Raw genomic sequence first — 21,145 nt, 5'->3', positions numbered from 1 at the left:
TTGAAGAAAAACACCAAAACTGGTATTGGCTTTGGGTTTTTATTGAAGTACAAAAAGTGCAAACTGTGAAATACAAGATTGGTACCATTAGAAGGAAATAAACATGGGTGTGAAAATTAATGTCACAGTAAAAATAAAAATAAACCCAGCCCTGCTCCCAATAAACATCAATGAGAACAAAAATGCAAGATAACAGCAACAAAAAGCAAAGCTGTAAACTGCATACAGACCCCAGTGGAGAACACGCAACTAGGGGTCACTTGGCCATCAAAGACCTCTTCTGAGTCAGCAAAGAGACTTGCCATAAGGCAAAGGTGGAAAACCATTGGCCTTCCAGATGTTGCTGGATCACAATTCCCATCATCCCTGGAAACTGGCCAGGCTGGCTATGGCTAATGGGCACTGGAGTCCAACATCTGGAAGACCACAGGTTCCCCACTCCTACCATAAGGCATCCAATTAGCTTCAGCATAAGCAGCACCACCCATAAGCTGTTCTCAGTACAGATATATGACTGACTGCTAGAGGTGAGAGCACAGAGTGTATTCAGGGGGTACCAAGACACTGATGGGCTTTATTAGGCAAGCAAAGGATACAATAGAGATGGAGCGCTCCACCCACAGAAGCATTGTGGCCAATATCTAACATGGAAGCTACATGACAAGGGGGCAGCCAAGCAGGTGTAGCACTGGAAGTTTGCAGAAGGACAGAAAATGCAATATGCAGCCATGGCCATCTAACCAGCTCTTGGCCTCTATTACAAGAGGAGCATGGAATGACATAATTGGCCCCTTGAGATGCTGGTCTTCTAGTAATTCCAACCACTTGCTTGGATGCCTACCATCCTAATTCAGACAGCACACATGGCAGCAATCAACAAAAGGGAAGGGGAAGGAAGTTCAGAGTTAACTGGCCAAAGATGCAAACTTAATTCGTAGGGTGCAGTCAGGCCTAGCATGCAGCTCCACCAATCACCTACAATGGTAAGAGATTTGAAAATGGGGAAAAAATGGTGAGGGGCGAGGGCAATGAGGCAAAGCAGACATTGCTGCCATGTATGTACTCCAGGTGTCCTGGAAGCTCCCGCAAAGTAGGGAAAGCAACAGAGCTATTTTACACTGGCTTACTTGCAGGACTTTGGGAGTGCACTTTTAACTCTGTGCAGTAGCTAGTAATACAAAGATTTGCAATGTGTTTGGGGGGTGGGGGAAATCACACACGCACATAAGTTGGGAATCTGTGGACTTCATAAAAGTGTCACTGGGCAGCTATGACAGCACTTTCTTCCTCCGGCCTGATCTTGCTCCTAATCCTAAAAGAAGATGAGGAATTAATGTTACAGTGCAGTGGCTGAACCTGCAGCCTTGTGTCCTAAAGTGCCTGGGCCTTCCATTTCCGAGGCAATGATTTCCATGGAAACCAGCTGCTTCTCCTTCCAACCTGGGAACTTTGAACAGGAGCGAGCAAGTTAACCATGCTAAACTATTCTATACAAGAGACACTAGAAGGCAAGAGGATCTTGCTCCTCCCATAGCCGTTCACTTGTTAGTGTTCTTGGTGAAAGCCTCTCATGCCTCAGCTATACATAAAAATCAACGTTCCCAACTGCTGTGTTGTTCCAAAATTCTAACTAAGTTATCAGACTGAACACTTCCTATATGCTGACTGATACGATACCTTACACAGGATGATGAACTCTTACCAACACATTCATCAGCCCCTCATAATATAGTGTCAAGCACTTCGGTTCACCATTTCCAGCCATCTGTGACAGATGTGGAATCCAATTCACTCAATCTGCCTGGGCTACAGGCACTGATAATTCACATGCAGAGTTTAGTACTCACTGATCATTTGTCACTTTAAAACCATAGCACAGGCCTCCTTTTATTCAGTTTTAAATAGTAGCCTATTGTGCATTTACAAAACACACCTTGCCAGCTTCCCTCTAACTGTCTTGTGACAGGAAGCCACCAGATTCTGGGAAGGTGGAGAAAAGCACCTCCAACTTCTCTGTAATCCTGTGAACTCCAAGCTTGCTATTTTATAGGGCCAACTAATGGGTTGGGTGTGGACAAAATAGCCTTACGACAGTTGGCAGTAAGACATTGTGAAAATGCACTTTTACAATAGTATTAAAAAGCAAAAGCTTCTACAGGCCCAGCAGAAAACTGCTATTTTTGAGAGAACACATTTGGCTTAAAACTTATGTGCTTTGGCCAATAGCTGAGCCTAGTTTAGAGTTCAGAATAACTCAGCTTTCTGATCTGAAAGGGGGAACAACTCACATAGGCAAGAATCTATGGAATATCCATACTGCACGGCTGCATAACCTTTCTCAGGTCAGAGAAAAGAGCAGCAATGCTTCCTATCTCCATGTGCCTAGGAAACAAAGGGTCCATCAGAGCCATTCTGGCATTCTTAAAACAACTATATTTCAGCTCAACAAGGACACAAAGGCCTTCAATGAGAAAACTCACCTTCCCCTAATTTTGGCACAAGATTGCCCAGTAGATTGGGGCAAGGAGGTTTCTGCATAAGGTTCTTGAGTTTGGCCCCAGTGATCCGTCTTTTGCTTGAGTATGCTCTCATCACAATGGTAAGGCAGCAGCAACCAGAGGCACAGATGTCTGTGCTTCAGTTACAGGAATGGGCAGTGTTTTAATCTGGCCTTTGGCATTTTGGAGAGCTAATACCACCACAGCAGACACCCCCTGCAAGACTCCTACTGTCTGGCAGGGGGGAGAGCAAAACACACACAAAATCACTATCCCCGTCCCCGTCCCCCCAAAATGGAAAAGCTTAATGGCAAGGCCAGTTTCGCAGAGACACTCTTCAGAAGGGCATTACAAAAAGATAGAGTAGGCTCCACAATATCTGAGGGCACTAAACTTTAAATCATGGCAGGGAAATTGTAACAGCACCTACTGCAAGCGCTAAAGTTCCTTGAAATGTACAAATGAATAAATATCATTTGAAAAAAAGAAAGAAATGTACAAATAGCTCTCTATTCAGAAACATGGGCACTTCCAGGACAGAGCAATCTTCTTTTATACCCCATGTTTTCCATAGGGCTAAGGGTCAGCTTCTCCATCAAGGGTAGCAAGCTGGTTGTGCTCAGTAGTGGCCGCAGCCTTCCAAAATGGGAATGCTCAGAACTGACTTGGGTGCATGTGGAGAACCAATGTGAGCCAAAGAAGAGAAGTAGAAAGAGATTCCTCTCAGCCAAAGGGCCACTGCAGCAACACGTATTAGTCCAAATCACACAGGCACCAAGAGGTAGGGATTCTGCTGGGGTACAAGAAGAGCTACTTGATGGGAGCAATTTGGGAAAGGAAAGGAACTGAAGGAATTAAGAGGAATCTGGACACTCCACTTCTAGAGATGGGGAGGCCAGCTTCCCAGCTCACTTGAGCACCCCTTCTCTCTCTCTCTCTCTCTCTCTCTCTCTCTCTCTCTCTCTCCCTCTCCCTCTCCCTCTCCCTCTCTTTCACGCGCACGTGCACACACACACACTCAATACCATCTTCTCTTTCACTCCACTCATCACCTTAAGCTTTTCTAAGCTTGGCCACAGTTCCAAGATGAAGTAGAAAAGGAAGGAAGGAAGGAAGGAAGGAAGGAAGGAAGGAAGGAAGGAAGGAAGGAAGGAAGGAAGGAAGGAAGGAAGGAAGGAAGGAAGGAAGGAAGGAAGTGGTCACAGTGGACACATGGTGTGTCAGCACAAACAGGCTCTCAATCAAGCCTCCAGGCTCTGGAAAAGCTCCCTCTGGTTGTCCAGTAGGAATTTGCTGAACATATTGATAGGATTAATGGCTTTGAGGGTAATGGCTGCATCTTTGGCCCACAGCAGGTTTGGGCCAAAAACAACGGCCAGGTTAGTGTTGGTCATCTTGTTGATGTCGCTGTTAGCAGAGACCTACATAGGAGGGAGGAAGAAAATACTTCAATTTAGAGACAAATACATTTTGATTCTGTCTTCCCTAGTTCCTCACTATCTGCCTCTAGAGAACTCTAGGCTTATATCACAAAGGAACATCCCAAGGAAAGCATGCATGAAGAGATAACTTGCAGACAAGACACTAAAATGTGGCAGCAATAATTCTTGCTCCTTCACAGGCTGGAAATTTTAGCCTGAAACTCTTTTTCTTTTATTGCTTAATGGAAATAAAACCTACTTTTGCACCAACTACTTCTTTAATCATTTAGGCTTCAAGCTTTCAAAGAGAAGCATTAACAGATTACTTAAATGGCAAAACAGATGTTGTAAATCATAGCCTTTTGCGGGGCATAACAGCAACAACCCCACCCCATTGGCTGTCCCCAGCATCAAGTATCCAGATGTACTCTGCTTCTGAACACACAGGGGCCATTTAGTTACTATAGTTCGCAAATTCACAAGAGAGAAAAGCCTAATTGACCCTGAAAGCCATTTAAGCCCGTTCCTATCACCGTATAGTCATACCTCGGGTTACAGACGCTTCAGGTTGCGTCTTTTTGGGTTGCACACCACGCGAACCCGGAAGTACCCGAACGGGTTACTTCCAGGTTTCGGCACTCGCGCATGCGCAGAAGCACTAAATCGTGCTTTGCGCATGCACATAAGTGCCAAATTGTGGCCGCCGTGTGCGCAGACGTGGCGCTGTGGGTTGCGAACGTGCTTCCCACATGGATCACGTTCGCAACCCGAGTGTCCACTGTATCTTGTGGCAGCAAATTTCAGAAGTTGCATACATGCTGTGCAAAGAAATGCTTTGGGACAGCCCACCTGCACAAGGAAGGACATCAGTGAACACAGCACTTGGTAATTTTCTTCTGGGAGACTCTGGAGGGTTTTGCGAACAATATCCACACGCTTTTCTTCCTCTACACCTGGAAAGGAAAACAAGTGGGGCACTTATACCACCAAGCAAAGTCCTAGCTTGCATGTGAGGAGATGGATTGCAGAGAAAAAGCTCTCAAAAAGTTGTACCATGGATCCCAAATGTCTTGCAAGTCAAACGTTTTGGCTCCCGAATGCCGCAAACCTGGAAGTGAGTATTCCAGTTTGTGAACGTTCTTTGGAACCCGAATGTCCAGTGGGGCTTCTGGGGCTTCCAATTGGCTGCAGGAGCTTGGAAGTCAAACAGACTTTCGGAACAGATTCTGCTCAACTTCCAAGGTACGACTGTACTAGAATTAGGACTTCCACTATACTGCCGTGGGAAAGAGTAATGCAGCCAATCTACTGTGAGAGTACAGCACAACTCTGGGTAGAGCATATTTAGAGGAGCTTTCTGCTTTGGGATCAGGACACTCTTGGTAGCCACTCACTGTAGAAACTGACGACATCATTGTAGAGACCATAGGTGAGGAGAGGCTCCGGCAGCTCCCGTAAGAAGGTCTTGAGAATCACAGCTGGCAGGTGCACGTCCTCATATTGCACAAAGTCCACAGGGAACCCTGGTAAGAGAGTGGATAGGTTCAAAGTCACAACTACAACACCAGGGCTGAATCCCCTCCACCTGGCAGAATAAGGAATTTATCAAAAGACCAGGAACCGGAGGCAGAAGCATAGCAGGGGCAGGTAACACGCTGTCAGAAAAAAAAAGGATCAGTGGTACTCAATCCTCCTCCAAAGCAGCAATCATTAGGAGCATTGGAATAATTGCTCCAAAAATACCAGCAACAGGATTCCAGCAAATGTTAGGGAAATGGAGAGACACACACCCCAGAGGATGAAACAGAGGAAACACATTATACATAATTGCTGTGGAAGGTTAAGCACCTACTTTATCCAGGGGGTGGAGATTTAGACTGGAGTAGGTTTATGTCAAAAGGAATAAACTCCTTGGATTCCAGCCAAGTTTCAAACAGAGATCTATCCAGAAGATAAAGCACGTTGTAGAAGGGCACAAGTCCAAAGTGCTAAGGGCAGATTTGGGGCCTAGACAAAAAGAATGGTAGAAAGGGGCAGTGGAGTAGCTTAAGCAGACTTCTGGAACCTAATGCAGGCTCTTACCCATATTATATTTCTGCTGAACTTCTCTCACCGTGTGGGTGTTTGCTGATCGTCGGAAAATCCCCTCTGTGTTAAGAGCTGGGGACAAAGAGAAACAGAAGAGCCCAGTCTCAGAAAAAAACCTACCACACATAACAGCAAGTCTTTCCAATAGCACAGGACAAGGACATCCTGAAAGCCACATGCACAGGGACACTTGCATGGGAACAGCTATGCAGAAGGCACTTTGGGAATTAGGTTAGTAGAATCCCTCATCTCCCTAGTGTTCAATTTTGCTGTGTCTTTCTGAAGACCAGAATCAAATGCCAAGAAAAATAATAAGATGGACAGTGGAAAAAGAATGAGTCTGTGCTAAGGCATCTTAAAAAGGCTAAGCTGATGCAACAGAGGGGTGCTGTTGGGAGACAAAGGACAGTGGATGTAGCAACAAGAGGGTTCTTCCCAGCTCACTCACCATGCTGCTGCAGATAAGCAATGGTCTCCCTTACGACAAGTGGAATGGGATTCTGATCCAAGCTCTTCTCCCGTAAGCTGTTGAGAAAGGAGAAGCTTAGACTCTTTCTGTGACTTCCCCCAAAGAAACATCTTTGAATCAGACATAATATCCAGTGTATCACTGGCCCTGATCTGGAAAGCTCAAAGCTGGCAACAGTCAAGCTAACCACAGGTGCAGATTCAAGATGATTGGAAAGCATTTCCAGAACTACCCACAGATAGACTATAGGTACCACGGGTCCACCAACTAAAGAAAAAAGATGGAGATACTCACTGCTGGAGAGAAACTCCAAACTGTTGGTTTGGCAGAGGTGGGCGTGGTGGGGTTACTTTCTGAGGCACTTGGGAGGGCTTCTGCAGGGATCTCAGATATTCATCATACCTACAGTGGGAGACAGACACAAACATGTATGTATGGAATCATTCTAACCTACACTGAAAAGTGCTAAGCTGGTGTCCAGTGTCCCATTATCCTGTAAACACAAGCCCAGAGGCCCTGGCAGGTCACTACGCTAGTTACAAGCTACTTCTGCTACATCAGTAGCGAGGATCCTTTTTCAGCCCGAGGCCACATTCCCTTTGGGGAAACTTTCAGAGGGTCACATGACAAGAAAGAGCAAACCAGGCAGAGAGAGTCATCTCAGCAGCTCACAACATTATACTGTATATGCCGACAAGTCAGGCTCCCAGTGTCCCTTCGCCACCCCACTCCCTCTCTGCTCACCCTGTTCCCCTCCCTGTTACAGCCTCCTCCACAGAAACAAAATGTAAACTAGTAGGCAAAGTGTATGCTAACAACAACAACACATATAAAAACATAATGAAACATCAAACAATAACAATCTAATCCAATATAAAAAGTCACAATAACTTTAAAACAAATTGCTTATATCAAACAAAGCAACATTCAACAATCCATCAGAATCTAACAGTAAACAGTAAAATTAAACACCAGCAAATAATTAAACATGCTCTCACTTTAGCACCTGGCTTGGGATCCCCAGCTGCTCCAGTTTCACATGCTCCTCCAGGTCACTCAGGTAGTTTGCATAGAAAATCTTCCGTCCAAACTTAAAGCTGCAAGACAGGTGACAAACCAGTAAGAAAGAAATTAGGGTACAGAGTAGCAGCACTAGTACATCTATGGATGGCTTGTAGAGATGAGATGAAGAAGTAAAAATGGTACCAAGAACTGTAAGGCAATGCTTGTGTACCAGTTGCACCACTCTGCAGTTCTCCCTGCACATAGGCAGGGATTTGTCCATTACTGGACTACCCCAACAAGGCTTGACATTGTGCTAAAAGGTACTTCTCTGGTGCCTCAACCTGGGGATTTTGCTGACAATACAAGTTATGTCCTTTGTTATTTCCTCCTCATTCTCTGGCAGAGGCCAGGAAATATCTGAAGCAAGTCTGGGCTATTAGCCAACTAAGGGACAACACTGCAAGCAGGGGCCTGCATGTCAGGGCCTGCATGTCAGGGGCAGTCATTCAGCATAAGTCAAAGACAACACAAAACCAACCTAATTCTTCAGTTAGACAGAATAGAGGAAGCAACAAGCTATGACTTTTATTCTTATAATCAGTGAAGTACTAATCAGTGAAGTATGCCCCACGGAGGACCTTAAGGTCCACAAATAACAACATTCTGGAGATTCCGAGCCATAAGGTGGTTAGATTGGTCTCGACTAGGGCCAGGGCCTTTTCAGTACTAGCCCCGACTTGGTGGAATGCTCTTTCACAGGAGACCAGGGCCCTGCGGGGTTTCTTTTTTCTTTTCTTTTATGTCTTACTGTAATTTTATTGGTGTTAGCCGCCCTGAGCCCGGTTTTGACTGGGGAGGGCGGGGTATAAATAAAAATTTATTATCATTATTATTTGCAATGAACAAACCCTCTAGAAGCCCACATTATAGAAAGTATAGCTTATAGAAATTAGAGCCAATAGTGTGTAGTGACAAGCCACAGAGATGCAAAGTGGGGATCTGAACCTGCAACTGTGGGTCACTTTCTCTATCCAATCTATCTCATGGAGTTGTTATGAGGATAAAACTGTGGGTAACAATGCATGCTGCCCTCAAGCTTCATGGAGGAAGGACATGGATAAAAATGTAAAATTAAATGAAAGGTGCCATCAGATGCTGTCATCACATTAAGTGTTTACAAATAAATACACAAATTACCAGCAACCTACTTAACACAAAAGTCTCAGGATTCTGATGATAAAGCCCCACTTGGCTCCTGAGGAAGCCACTGCTCCTCACACCAAAGTGAGTTCCACCACAGAGCAAAGTACTTTTGCATTTTCCTACCTGATCAAGGGCTTGAAGAGAATCAGCAGTGTCTTGATGAACATCGTTGGGTGCACAATGTACAATGCTTTGATGTTCTTCTTGTATCTAATAATGAGAGAAAGATGAGAAGCCAAGCCAACCCTTTCACCCAAAAAAGTTCCCATGCTATGTTGCCCTTTGCACATCCTATGCTATATCTCTAGTTACCCACACAGCAATTTGACCCTTGCAAAATCCACAGCCACACACACTTACTTGCGGTCAAATTCCCGGTAGGCATCCCGCAGCCAGCTCAGGGATGGTTTGTTCTCACTGGTCAGGCCATGGTGCAGATAGACTAAGGTGTAATCACTCTCAACATACTGGTCCAATGTATACTTCAAATAGCTGAGGAGAGATGGACATACCTAAGCTCCAAAGTTGTTGTTTTTTTAGATATTTGCTTCTTTGCCTCCTGCAGTCACAGCATAAGGAAAGTAATATAGGTAATACAGAGGTAGTGAATATACAGCCAGAGGGTGGGGTCAGATTGATGAAGGGCACTCCTAACCAAGTGCTTAAGGAATTTTGACTTATATCTTAGTTGGGGGTTAATTGGTACTCAAATTCATGTAGTCAAAATCATTACCATCAGTATATTTGAATGCTCAGGGGAAAGTCTCAGGTCTAATCTTCACCAAAGCTGGTAGTTCTATCCAGCAGCACTCACCTCAGCAGTTTCACATGATCAAGCTGATAGCTGGGAGGCATCCGGCAGGCACTGAACAGAATTACTTTCCGCCCATACTTGTCGTCACCTGAGGACAAAAAAATGCCACACATCACAGCAGGTTGAAAGACAAAGCATGAAGACACCACAATAGGCAAATAATGGAGCACTGTTTGTGGAGTAATCAACTATTCCAAGGTCATACTAGTGGAAAGTTCAAAGGCTCTGCTTTGTCATAAAAGTTAACAATGCAACATGTTCACCAGCCTTCACCAGTATGGGGAGAAGGCTGCATTTTGAGAGGACCCAAGGGTGAGAAGTGGAACAGAGCAAGGCATGATGAAAAGGAATTATGAGGGGCACGTACTCTTGGATCATGAGCAGACAATTTGAAATGGTTCTCAAGCAGGAAACAGCCTAAAATACCCACAGAGGAGCAGAGTATCCACAGGGTTATTCTAGTAAGCATTGCTGAGGTTTGTGGTTCCAAGGTGAAGAGGGAGGGAAAGGCAACACTTCCCCCACAAACATTCAGAGAAAAGGTCACTGATCCTTTACAAAGTATTGGCCTTGCCCATCATTTCCCCCCCAGTGTATCCACAGTTCCATACCACCTGCTGTCCCAGGAAAGAACTAGAGGAAAGAACTAGAACACAAACAAAATCAAGAACTGCACAATGATGCAGTGGCCTGAAACACTATGGATCAGAAAGCAAATCAGCTGTGAGAAGAAGCCACCAGCAAATTGCAGAAGCACAAGATTTTGTGCTATCAGCCGGGAACAAATACTCTGTAAAATAATCTTTAACTTCTTCCCCAGTCCAAAATGAGGCAGATGACCTAGTAAGTCTGCTTCAGCAGTGTTACAAACTAGGCCTGGGGGTGGTATAGAGTTCTTGTCACATGAAAGACCAATAAATGCCTTACCATGGTTTTTTTCTGGTTATTTCATGACAGTGAAATTACCACTAATGTGAAATTTATGGCATCAGTAAAAGTCTTTGCAATAATCTATGGCTAAGAGCAGTAATAATGACTTATCAGTAGAACAGCACATAATAAACACAGGTCTTGCCTCTCTGTCTACTTACAATGAGCTGAGCTAAAAGCATTTGAGAAGTAAAACAAAATTGTAGAAGGAAGTGGGTCATATTAATGAATGATCTCTGGTTGATCATGGACTTCTCATTAGAAGTTACTTCATCAGCAGCTGGTTGCATTTGACAATGTTAGCTCTATTCTATGAACATTCATGCCACAATAAATTTTGGTCTGAATCACCCTCTCTCAGGATCATTCTCTTCACGCACACAAACCTGTACCCATGAGGAAGAAATTGTGTACCAATGACCATCTCCTACATGTGCAAAGGTACACATTTCTGCATATGAGGAGAGATTAGATTGTGCCACAAAGCTCTTTGGGGCTTTCACTATCATAACAGTGAAGATGGTAAAAATATAAACCTTCCATGCTGCAAAGTTAGCCACCATCATTTATTACCTTTACCTCACATTTATTATTACCCACTTTACACTTAATCCAGGCTCAGAAGGGAATAGAGTTTTGTTTTTTAAAAAACTAAAATAAAATATGGAAGATTGCCTCAGGATTCTGTGAGTTCTACATACTCAAAAGAACAAAAAGCATGAAGTTTGTTCAGTACACATACTGGATGGCAAATGAAACTCATTCATGGGTGATCAAGATTTATCTAATTTAGAAGGCAACCCTTTGGGTCTTCCCACTACCCGCAACTGTCACTTAGCAGCAACCATTCCATTAAGTTACAAATGAGGGAGATGGAAAGCAGGACCATTCCGTAAACTCTAAGGAACTACCGTAGCTCCTTTTGACTCTTCTTCTCCCTGGACCCTTGCTATCCCAGTTAGTCTTCATAATAGCTTTGTAACTTTACAAACTGGTGCCAGACTTTACATGTTTTCCTCTTCCTTCCATATCCCTTTCTTTCTCTCTCTTTCTCTGTGTTTCTAAGATAGTAAGCAGGGACAGACTTGTTTTTATTGATCTCTAGGGTAAGCTGCTCTAGAAGCTTTTTTTGACTAAAAAGCAAGGTAGAAAAGCTTTAAATATACCAACTACAACCCAGCATCCTAACAACTCAAATGCCTTCATGAGAGGGAAGTAACTAAAAGTCATGGATACATCTTTCAGTGTTTTGCTTCACAGAGCAGAGAAAGTAGGAGTGGCCGTCTCTAGTATGTTGTATATACACAAAAAGAATGACAACCTGCACATCACAGGAACAGAAAGAGTCAATTAAGCTATGTATCTAGTATGCTACTCTACCCACCTAAAACCCTGACCGTAATAAGAGATTTCCCTTCATCCTGCCTATTTTCCTCTTCTCATTTGACTTCCTTCTACACATAAACAGAGATTATGTAGCTATAAAACTTACTCCACACCCCCCCCAAAAAAATATGCAAACAGCTGCAGCACGGGAAGTCAAGGACATGCTTCAGGTAGAGGGGGAGCACCAGGTAAATGCCATGGGGATGCAAGGATGATATACCATCACATGAACACATGTGAAGCATGCGAAGGTAGAAGACATTGCAGGACAGCATGGCACCCACCAGAGACAGAAAAAAAGAAGAGCAATGCAGAGGTCATCTGGAACAACCATACAAAAATGTCCAACAGCTTATCCCACGGTTGCCCAAAAATAGAGTATGTACCTAACCAAGGGACTTCCAAACAGCTTCCCATATATTCAATGGCCACAAACTGTGTGTACGCACATCCAGTGTATGCACTGGAGTAGATTGCAGATGCTCCTAGCAGTACATTGAATGGTGTCACAATCTTGTGACCAAAATGGTGCTCCTGTGAGATATTTTGCAGCCTTGCACCCCTTTTTGAGGAGAACAAAAATAATTCCTGGTACGCATGATACAGTATCGTGAAAAGAAACCCTATGGGGTTGGAAGAGGAAATGCTCCTGCCCAAAGAAGTCTGAGTGGCAAGACCTGAATGGTAGTATCTATCGACTCTGCAAAGCACGGGTGTTCTATTAAGAAATGGAGAATCTTCCTTGGGCAAAGAAAATTTCTGTGATGGAAAACGGGAACAGAACCTGAATTAATAGATTAATAACTCAGGTGTGGAATTATAGTAGTCACTCTCACCAATGCAACATTTTATGATAATTAGTCCTGTGCAGATGTTTTTGAGAAACTGATTTTCAAAACTTAGCAGTGTATAAATAGAACACAATGCAGGATCAAACTATACTGACATCTACTGCTTTAGAGCAGCATTTTCCAACTGGTGGGTCAGAAAACAACATCAGGCAGCTGTGGTATTTAGGATGGGTCTTCAAATTGCCAGCTGTAAGTGTCAAGAGAAAAGAACACATAACTATGGTTCCACTTCAAGGTCTTAAGTTGGAAAAGACTACAACTTCAGGTCAAACCTAGCTCCCCACGACCTGGACAATTAAAAGCCAGATTATGGTTACACTTGCCCCACAATCTCAAATCAAGTGATGAAGCCTCTTAATAGTCACTGATTCTTTCTAGCTCATCTCCTGATTGTTCTATTTTTCCCCCATAGACTAAGCAAGACTTATTTCTTCTACTTCTAGACTAAGCTCTAGTCAAGGTAGCATAACATTCCATTAAATGCAAATATAAGCCCTAACACTATTCTTGTATGGCACAACTAGATAGAGTCCCATCAGTCCATGCAGGGAGCATTCAGCATGCACCCAACAGTAAGCAATTATTCAACTGCCTTTGTCACAAACGGGTTTGCTGTAATTATCATAAAAGCTCCTGCTTAAATCTGAAATAAAGCCACTGCTGGGGTTGAACCGTAAAAATATGTATGCATTAGAGATTCCACTGCACAGTTGTGGTGTGTGGCCCTGTTGTTACCAGGGACAGCTGCAAAGCTAACAATGACAACAACTTCTACAAGACTATCTTCAAATAAACTAAAACCCTTCCATGTTGTGCATTATCTAGAAAAATGTCCAGGCCATTTGAAATTTGAGCAACAAGTCCAAAGTGAAGTGTGATAAACCTCAGGCACACTATGAAACAATAACCCATGTGTCAAGTTTCTATGCAAATCAAATGAGAAAAGGTATTTTTTATGGTTCGATTAATGTCTCAGGTGTGGAATTACAGTACCCATCTGCACAAGGCAGCCCATTTAATTAGAAATGTTCTGCTATTGCAGTAAAAAGTGTAAAATACCCTAGGTTATAACAAGCACCATTTTATAATTCACACAGACACACACATACACACTGACATTCCCCCGATCTAGGAAAACATGTCCACGTCACATTGACGTGCAGCAGTCCTTTTATTCCTCTGAGAATACTCTGGTTAACAACCACACTTCCCATAGCAGGGATTCTTTCCATGTAGGGGGAAAAATACATCTAAATTAACCTAAGTGAGTAAGGAAACAACAGATTGTTTAAAAAGCCTCAGAGAAGTTCTGAGAATGCAGAATGTGGAGAACTGCAGGTTGCAAATAACACAGTGAGTTGTCACATCTCTTGATTAAACAGGAAGTCTACGGCTGCTCCTTTTCCTGCACTATCAAGTTGATGACACGGCCCTTAAAGTGATCGGAAAAATGGCCTGAGACAAACACGGGCAAAGAAATGAAAGCAATGGTGGTATAGTTAAGAGCCAGCACCTCCTTGTCTAGGGTATTTATATTTCTGAAGGTACAAAAGCATTATAAAAAGTACAAAAGCAGAAACAGTCTTGTCATCATAAACAAGGCTGAAATAATTGAGGGTTTGTGGCAGTTCAAGGTGCTTCCCCTACACCACTTATGTGATCAAAGTGACCTTCATGGAGCTTCTAGATATATGCAGAGATGCCTGAGGAAGCCAAAAGTCAATAGCTACATTTAGAAATGGAGAACCGGGGCATTTTTCAGCCACAACTCATTAGAACTCAGTTCTAGCACCTCTCAAGTGGGCACCATTGCCATTATAAGAGAATGAGGGAGGTGTTCATGATGAGTTCTGGCACCTCTTTTTCTAGAAAAATAGCACAGTGGAGAACTAACACTAGCCAGTGTTTCAAAGTAACCATCTACTTGCATCTAAATTGGTGGGGAAATGATTAGCATAGAATCAGAGACATGATCTGCAGATACAGCAGGCCAGTGACCACTTGCAAGAAGAGAAGATGAAGAATGGAAGACCTACTACGGAATAAACAGAATGGCAGGCAAATGTACTTACATAGGCTGTTCCACAAACAACGGGTTCAGCCTACTGCTGGGTCACAGGGGATAAAGAAGGCCAAGTTCTGCCAAAGATTTGTGTCTGAATGATGCCATAGTGGGAATAAAGCAACAACAGCTCCATCCTGCATAGCTTCCAAATAAGATAAATCACACATCACTGCCATGCAATATCCTGCAAACTCTTGGCCGCAGAAGAAATCACCCGCAAAAGATTTCCGATTAGGAAAGTTAGCAGTAATGACTGCCTGGGAGACATGTCCTGATGGATAGTACACCCATCACCATTCAAGAAAAAAAAGAAGGCAGGCTGAAGCATCAAATGAGAACTGCGGCACCCAAAGTGAAGACCGCAAGCTGAAGTCCACACAGAGCTCTGCCAGGGAATTTCCAAGCCACATATCCAGTTTGGAAAGCTACCAAGATGGCTATACCAGCAGCTTAGAGAAGCATGACTGCAATCTACTTGACATAATGCACATCAAGTGCAACTTTGAGATTCTGGGATACAACCCTCAGATTTGCAGAATTTGGGCTCCCCTGAGATAACCCAGCCACAGGCCACAGTCATGCTAAAGAATGCCACATTCTTTAAATGCCAATGACACCAGGTATTCCACCTACCTGGCTGGACCCCATGAAGTGCACCCTGCCCTGGAGGAACAGAAACAAAGTTACATTATACCATAATAACCGAAGTCCTTTAACCAGAATAATCTTAAGGACTGAACGGGACAGGGCTGGACAGAAAAGTTCCAACACACACACACAGAGAGAGTTGCATACACTCACAACTACAACGAGCTCAAAAACATGATTACCTAGCTGTTAACTAGATAAATCTAGACGTTGATTTTTTTTTTTCTCCTCCTTTTCTAGACTCTGCTACAATCTGGATGAAGTATTGCTTTTTTATATGTCAGGTTTCCCATACAAGGTATGCATGAAAAGGTAGCTTTTTCATACTACCAGACATTTAAACAACAGGATATTGCTAATACTGAAAAGTCAGTGAACCCATTTTCAGTTACAAAACTGAATGTTCCCATGTCCATTTCAAGGTCCTTAATATTGGTCCTGATATATAGAAAATAGAACGCTTTAGGATTTAAGAACTCAGATCCACAACCTGTTCCACTCCTCTTTCACACAAATTTTGAGACCCAAGAGTAGCCAGTCACAGGGTTAAGAAGTAACTTCAGTTCCTTACACTTCTGGGAGCAAGGACTGCTTCTTGCTTGGCAGAACTAAAAAAACAATAATTCAGGAAATCAAATCCCTTGTTACTTGGTAAATACCTCTGAAAAGGCAGCAAACAAAGGCAGAAGCAGGAAGTGAAGTTCCTGTAGATTACAGAAAAGAAAGCATGCTCCATTTGAGGCAAAAGGATGTACATCGCCAAAGGACAGCCCCAGGTCAGGTCCTAGAGCAACGATGCTGAACCTGGGTCCTTCAGATGTTGTTGGGACTACAACTCCAACCATCCCTGACCATTGGCCATGCTGGTCAGGACTGATGGGTGATGTAGACCAACAACATTTAGAGGGCCACAGGCTCCCTATCGCTGTCAACCTGGTCCCTACTGCCCACTAGTGGGTGTTTCAGGATTCTAGGTGGGCGGTAGGGGGTTCTACAGTACAAGCTGAATCCTCCTTCCAGAAAGCACTGGGGGGCGGTAAGGAAATTTTACCATCAAGAAAGATGCATTAGTGGGCGGTAGGTATAAAAAGGTTGATTACCCCTGACCTAGAGTGTCCCAAAGTCCCACTACAACACACAAACGCATGCAAAATGGCAGTATCCCAGTTTTAAAAATGCTGCTGCAAGAACACAGAAAGATGGGCTTAAGAGGTTTTTCCCAAATCAATCACTGGAGTACAGCATGATAATTTCTCATCAGCCACTGAAATAACTGAATTCAAAAGTATTAACAATCATTTCCAATAATTCAGCCAAAAGCAGAATCAAACAAAGAAAGGAAACCAAAAGATTTACTAATCAACGCTCCCCACCACAAGCTATTCCAGCAACTTTAGTATTTCTAGAATCTAGAGAACCCCAGAATTGTCAAGGCATATCAAGGGACCCAAGCCCACAGTAATAAAAGATAGGCGCCCCAAAGGTTAAATTCAAAATGCCTATGGCATGTAATCTGAATGATCATTTGGGATAAGCACATGGCATTTCCATTGTCTTTGAAACCAAAGTTACAACACTGCCTAGTATCAGAAATGACCACATTTCCCCAAAGCTCAGGTTGCTTCTCTGCCTCAGACAACCATCCCTAGTTCAACAAGGAAGTTGCATATCTACCTAGACTAGCCTAATATTTAGCTACAACTACAACCCCCATAATTTGTGACCACAGGCATTGTTGGCTGGGGTGGGAGTCCAACAACATCTGAAAAGTCATAGGTTAGAGCAGGCACCCCAAACTGCGGCCCTCCAGATGTTTTGGCCTACAACTCCCATGATCCCTAGCTAAGAGGACCAGTGGTCAGGGATGGTGGGAATTGTAGTCCAAAACATCTGGAGGGCCGAAGTCTTATGAAGTGTTCATAAACTGAAGTGAACTTTCCCATTGAAAGTAATGGAAAGTGGATTAATATGTTCCAGACAGTCCGCGGAGTACTTAAACTGAAGCGTTCATAAACTGAAGCGAACTTTCCCATTGAAAGTAATGGAAGTGGATTAATCCGTTCCAGACGGGTCCGCGGAGTACTCAACCTGAAGCGTACTTAACCCGAAGCATGGGTGTAATTGGTTCCAGAATTCTGTTCATAAACTGAAGCGAACTTTCCCATTGAAAGTAATGGAAAGTGAATGAATCTGTTCCAGGATGGGTCCGTGGCGTTCGTAAACCGAAAATTCGTAAACCGAGGTGTTCATAAACCGAGGTTCCACTGTATAGCCAAGAGATGTACTGTTGCAATACCTGGCATAATGGCAAAAGCTGGTGATAAATAAACTCCCAGCATTTATTCCTGCCTCCAGTTTCTGAACAGCACTGCCAGCAATCATTTACACAGCAAATTTCCCCTTTGCAGGAAACCAAGTTTGCTAAAATCAATAACTGAACTGCAGACAATGTAAGTGAAGCAGCCATATGGGACAACCCAGGAATGTCAGTGTAACATAAGATTTAACTCTTTCCTTGCAGCTGTGGCACAATTCCACACTCCAGGATGCTCCACAGGAGAAGTGGGGAACCTGTGGCATTCCAGGTGATACCGGACTACATTTCTCATATTCCATTACCATTGGCAATTCTGGTTGGGGCTGGAGTCCAGCAACATAGGGAAGTTCACAGGTTGCCCACTGATGCTCTGGACTCAAGTGTGAATTGGCAGTCACCTAAAGTGAACTAATTTGTTCAAAGAGTTGAGGGATTTGCCATGGCTCAGGAAAATTAGAGGCACACATGGAGAGTCTCTTCTAGCCTGCAAACAAGTTTTTCTTCGGGAGAATGAGTTTTCAGGTTTGCACATACTATTTTTGCCCCACCTTCTTCTCTCCAAAGAACTCAAGGTGAGGTACAGTACATGTTCATGGTCCTCCCTCCCTGCTATTTATTCTCATAACAACTCTATGTGGAAGGCCAGGCTGAGGGATAATGGGTTCTATCTGATTATGTCATACTGACAGTGGACACACTGCAATCAATGGAATTAAATTATTCTGAGTATGACTCAGTCGGATACAAGCCAATGAATGACCCACGGTCATCTAGTAGACTTCATGGCAGAGCATGGATTTGAACTCCTCTAAGTCCAGTATGCTATAGTCACTACTGGTATTTATCAGAATGTATTCTCAAAGCTTATGTGATACTTTTCATTAGCAAAAATATTGATGCAGTTCACAATACACAAAATCCATTAAAATCAAGTAAAACAAACAATTAAAATCAAGTAAAAACATTATTGCAATAACCACAGTAACTGGAACAACAGAAAGTGGTGACATTGTCAGGAAATGCCAGGGGAAAGAGACAGGTCTTCAACAGTTGGTGGAAGCATCCCACTTTTGGAACCCATCCACCCTGGAATGCATCCCATTGAGCAGATGCTACAATAGAAAAGGCCCTTCTCCAGACCCCAGCCAACCAAACCTCAGTAACTCGTGGTACTATCAGCCAATGAAACATCTGACTCAGGAGTTCAAAAAGTAGTTTGTAAGTTTGGGGTCAGATTGCTGCTTCAAGTGACTATCAAATAACTCTAATGGGCCCCTGGTTCTCAAAGTTCTCTTCCTCTGTACAATTGCTATTTTCAATATGCCGATGACCGCTATGTGAATCAAGCTATTTGGCTGGATCCAGACTACCCATGGGTAGAACGGCACCTACGGGTCAAAGAATCCTCCAGCACAGCATGGACAGTTGTGCTTTGACCTGCAAGGCAAACAGGCAAAAACAGCTTCCTCCCTGCTTCCTTCCTCCACTGCTGGGCCACTGCTGGTTTATTTTATTTATTTTATTTTATTTTATTTATTTTATTTATATACCGCCCGTCATCATAAGATCTCAGGGCAGTTCACAGAATAAAATGCAGGATAAAAACATGAACATAAACAAAACAAAACAGCAAAACAATAAAATAGACCCTATATCCCAAGTCATTAAGCCGTATCAAAATGCTTTCTGAAGTAGAAGACAAAGAAATGAAAAGAACCCATTACCTGCCACTTCCACAATCTGGTGTCTAGCGATGTCATAGTATGGGTCATCCCATCGTAAGTGAGTGACAGGGTCAGGGGAGCCCTTGAAGTCATCTACATTTTAAAATAAAGGGGATGGGGTGAGAGGAAAATGCAGAGAACATAAAAACCAGCACAGCTATACGAAGATATAAAAACACAAAGAAGGGGTCAGGTATATCATGGAACCAGAAGGAAAACTGATGCATAGCATTAGTTTTGTGCAATTGTTCATTTTATGATCAATACAAAACATTGCATACATTCAGAGCAATTGTGCTAGCTTATTTGCCTCAAATGTATAAACACACTATTAGTGGAAAGTAATCAATTATCTAAAATTCTCCACTACAGAATTCCACATCCATCCACTAGAATAAACTATTTACACTGCAGAGACAGATACTTCTCTAGCATATAAGGTCTGCAGCATTCCATGCTCTCACCAGCCCATTTAGATAAGATCTACATCACAGTTTAGATACAGAGGCTAACTAGTACTTCTGCAGCATCTTAAAGAGGAAAAAGAGTCAGACGCCGCTAAGAACATAACAGAAAAAGAACCTGCTGAATCCTGAATCTTGTTGTTTTTCCACTTATTTATTATGTTATTAATTATTTTGATATCATTTGGTTGCTGCCTATCCTGAAAGTCTGGATATAAATAAATCTAATAAATAAAAAGCTGTTAAAGGTATATTTTAAGATTAGTGCTGCAGGATATAGATTCCTTTAAGGAGAGGGTAGGGGTCCATTTCTTCACTCATCACTTCATTGCTAGTAAAAGTACTCACCTGTCTTAGGAAAAACAGGCACTTCATCTGGTGGCCAGTTCTTATCATCTAGAGAGGCCAATTTGAGCTGATTTAGGGATTCATTGGTATCTTCCAAACTCAGGTCTTCCTGTAGATCTGGGTATTGCTCCATGTTTTCCAAGCTTTAACTGCTCTCCTAAAAACCCCAGAAGGAAGAGCACAGAGATTCACAGATCAAGCAAGCAAATACATAGCAATCTTCAATATAATCTTCCAAAGCTGCTCCTTTATATATTGCCACAGATGTCTTGGCCAGAAGAACCTTTCCTCATATCAAAGGCGAGAGGGGGCTGACTGGGGGAACATCACTGGCTGTACTCCATCCATTCTCCCCTCCTGTGCAAATACGGCCTGGTTGCTTTCTGTTTGTAGCATGCAAACCAAAACGGCAGGCAAAGGCAACAGATTACACCAACCCCCTGCCTGACACATTGATTCTAAAGGCTCCCATTTCCTGTGCTCCATTGGAAGAGTTGGCAAATAGCCAAACAGCTTGCACAGCGAGATGTTACACTGGAAGGGTGCCCAAATACTCCTTCCCCCACCAGCCTATCAAACCAACAACAGAGACACATGAGGATTCTTCACAGTGCTACAAGCAGAACTGTGAGGGCGCAGATTCAACAATATACAGGTAGTCCTTGAGTGGTGCATGCTGAAACAGCCGCCAATGAGTTCTGGAGTTTGAGAAGAATTCAGTTCCTAGTACTTTTGGACCTTCTCCATGAAGGAATGTCATTATTAGCTTGAGAAAGACGACAGTTTGGGAATTCTGGATGTTCACTAAACATCAATGCACTCCTGATTAGAGTCACCACCAAAGGAGGCACACCACTGGTCAATAAATAACCACGTATATGAGATCACTAGAAAGGTTAATCATTGTTCTCAAG

At 43.1% G+C, this 21,145-nt stretch overlaps 1 protein-coding gene across 3 annotated transcripts in view; it reads right to left on the bottom strand.

Moving 5' to 3' along the window:
- ARHGAP1 (Rho GTPase activating protein 1) overlaps positions 1-21,145 on the bottom strand; it is a 28,151-nt gene continuing 7,006 nt past the window's right edge. For all 3 annotated transcript variants that reach the window (XM_035115193.2, XM_035115201.2, XM_060274492.1), the window contains exons 2-13: positions 20,232-20,388; positions 19,420-19,512; positions 9,499-9,586; positions 9,045-9,176; positions 8,808-8,894; positions 7,475-7,573; positions 6,771-6,878; positions 6,456-6,532; positions 6,002-6,079; positions 5,314-5,442; positions 4,769-4,872; positions 1-3,919 (exon numbers count right to left, since the gene is read on the bottom strand). In XM_035115193.2, coding sequence (XP_034971084.1) covers positions 3,740-3,919; positions 4,769-4,872; positions 5,314-5,442; positions 6,002-6,079; positions 6,456-6,532; positions 6,771-6,878; positions 7,475-7,573; positions 8,808-8,894; positions 9,045-9,176; positions 9,499-9,586; positions 19,420-19,512; positions 20,232-20,364 — 1,308 coding nt within the window. In that variant the 5' untranslated portion in view covers positions 20,365-20,388 and the 3' untranslated portion in view covers positions 1-3,739. The remainder of the gene's footprint in view (positions 3,920-4,768; positions 4,873-5,313; positions 5,443-6,001; positions 6,080-6,455; positions 6,533-6,770; positions 6,879-7,474; positions 7,574-8,807; positions 8,895-9,044; positions 9,177-9,498; positions 9,587-19,419; positions 19,513-20,231; positions 20,389-21,145) is intronic.

Source organism: Zootoca vivipara, chromosome 1 (genome assembly GCF_963506605.1).
Source record: "Zootoca vivipara chromosome 1, rZooViv1.1, whole genome shotgun sequence".
In the NCBI taxonomy this organism is placed as follows: domain Eukaryota; kingdom Metazoa; phylum Chordata; class Lepidosauria; order Squamata; family Lacertidae; genus Zootoca; species Zootoca vivipara.
The sequence above is the reverse complement of the archived record's forward strand: the minus strand, read 5'-3'. Positions and strand labels throughout refer to the sequence as shown.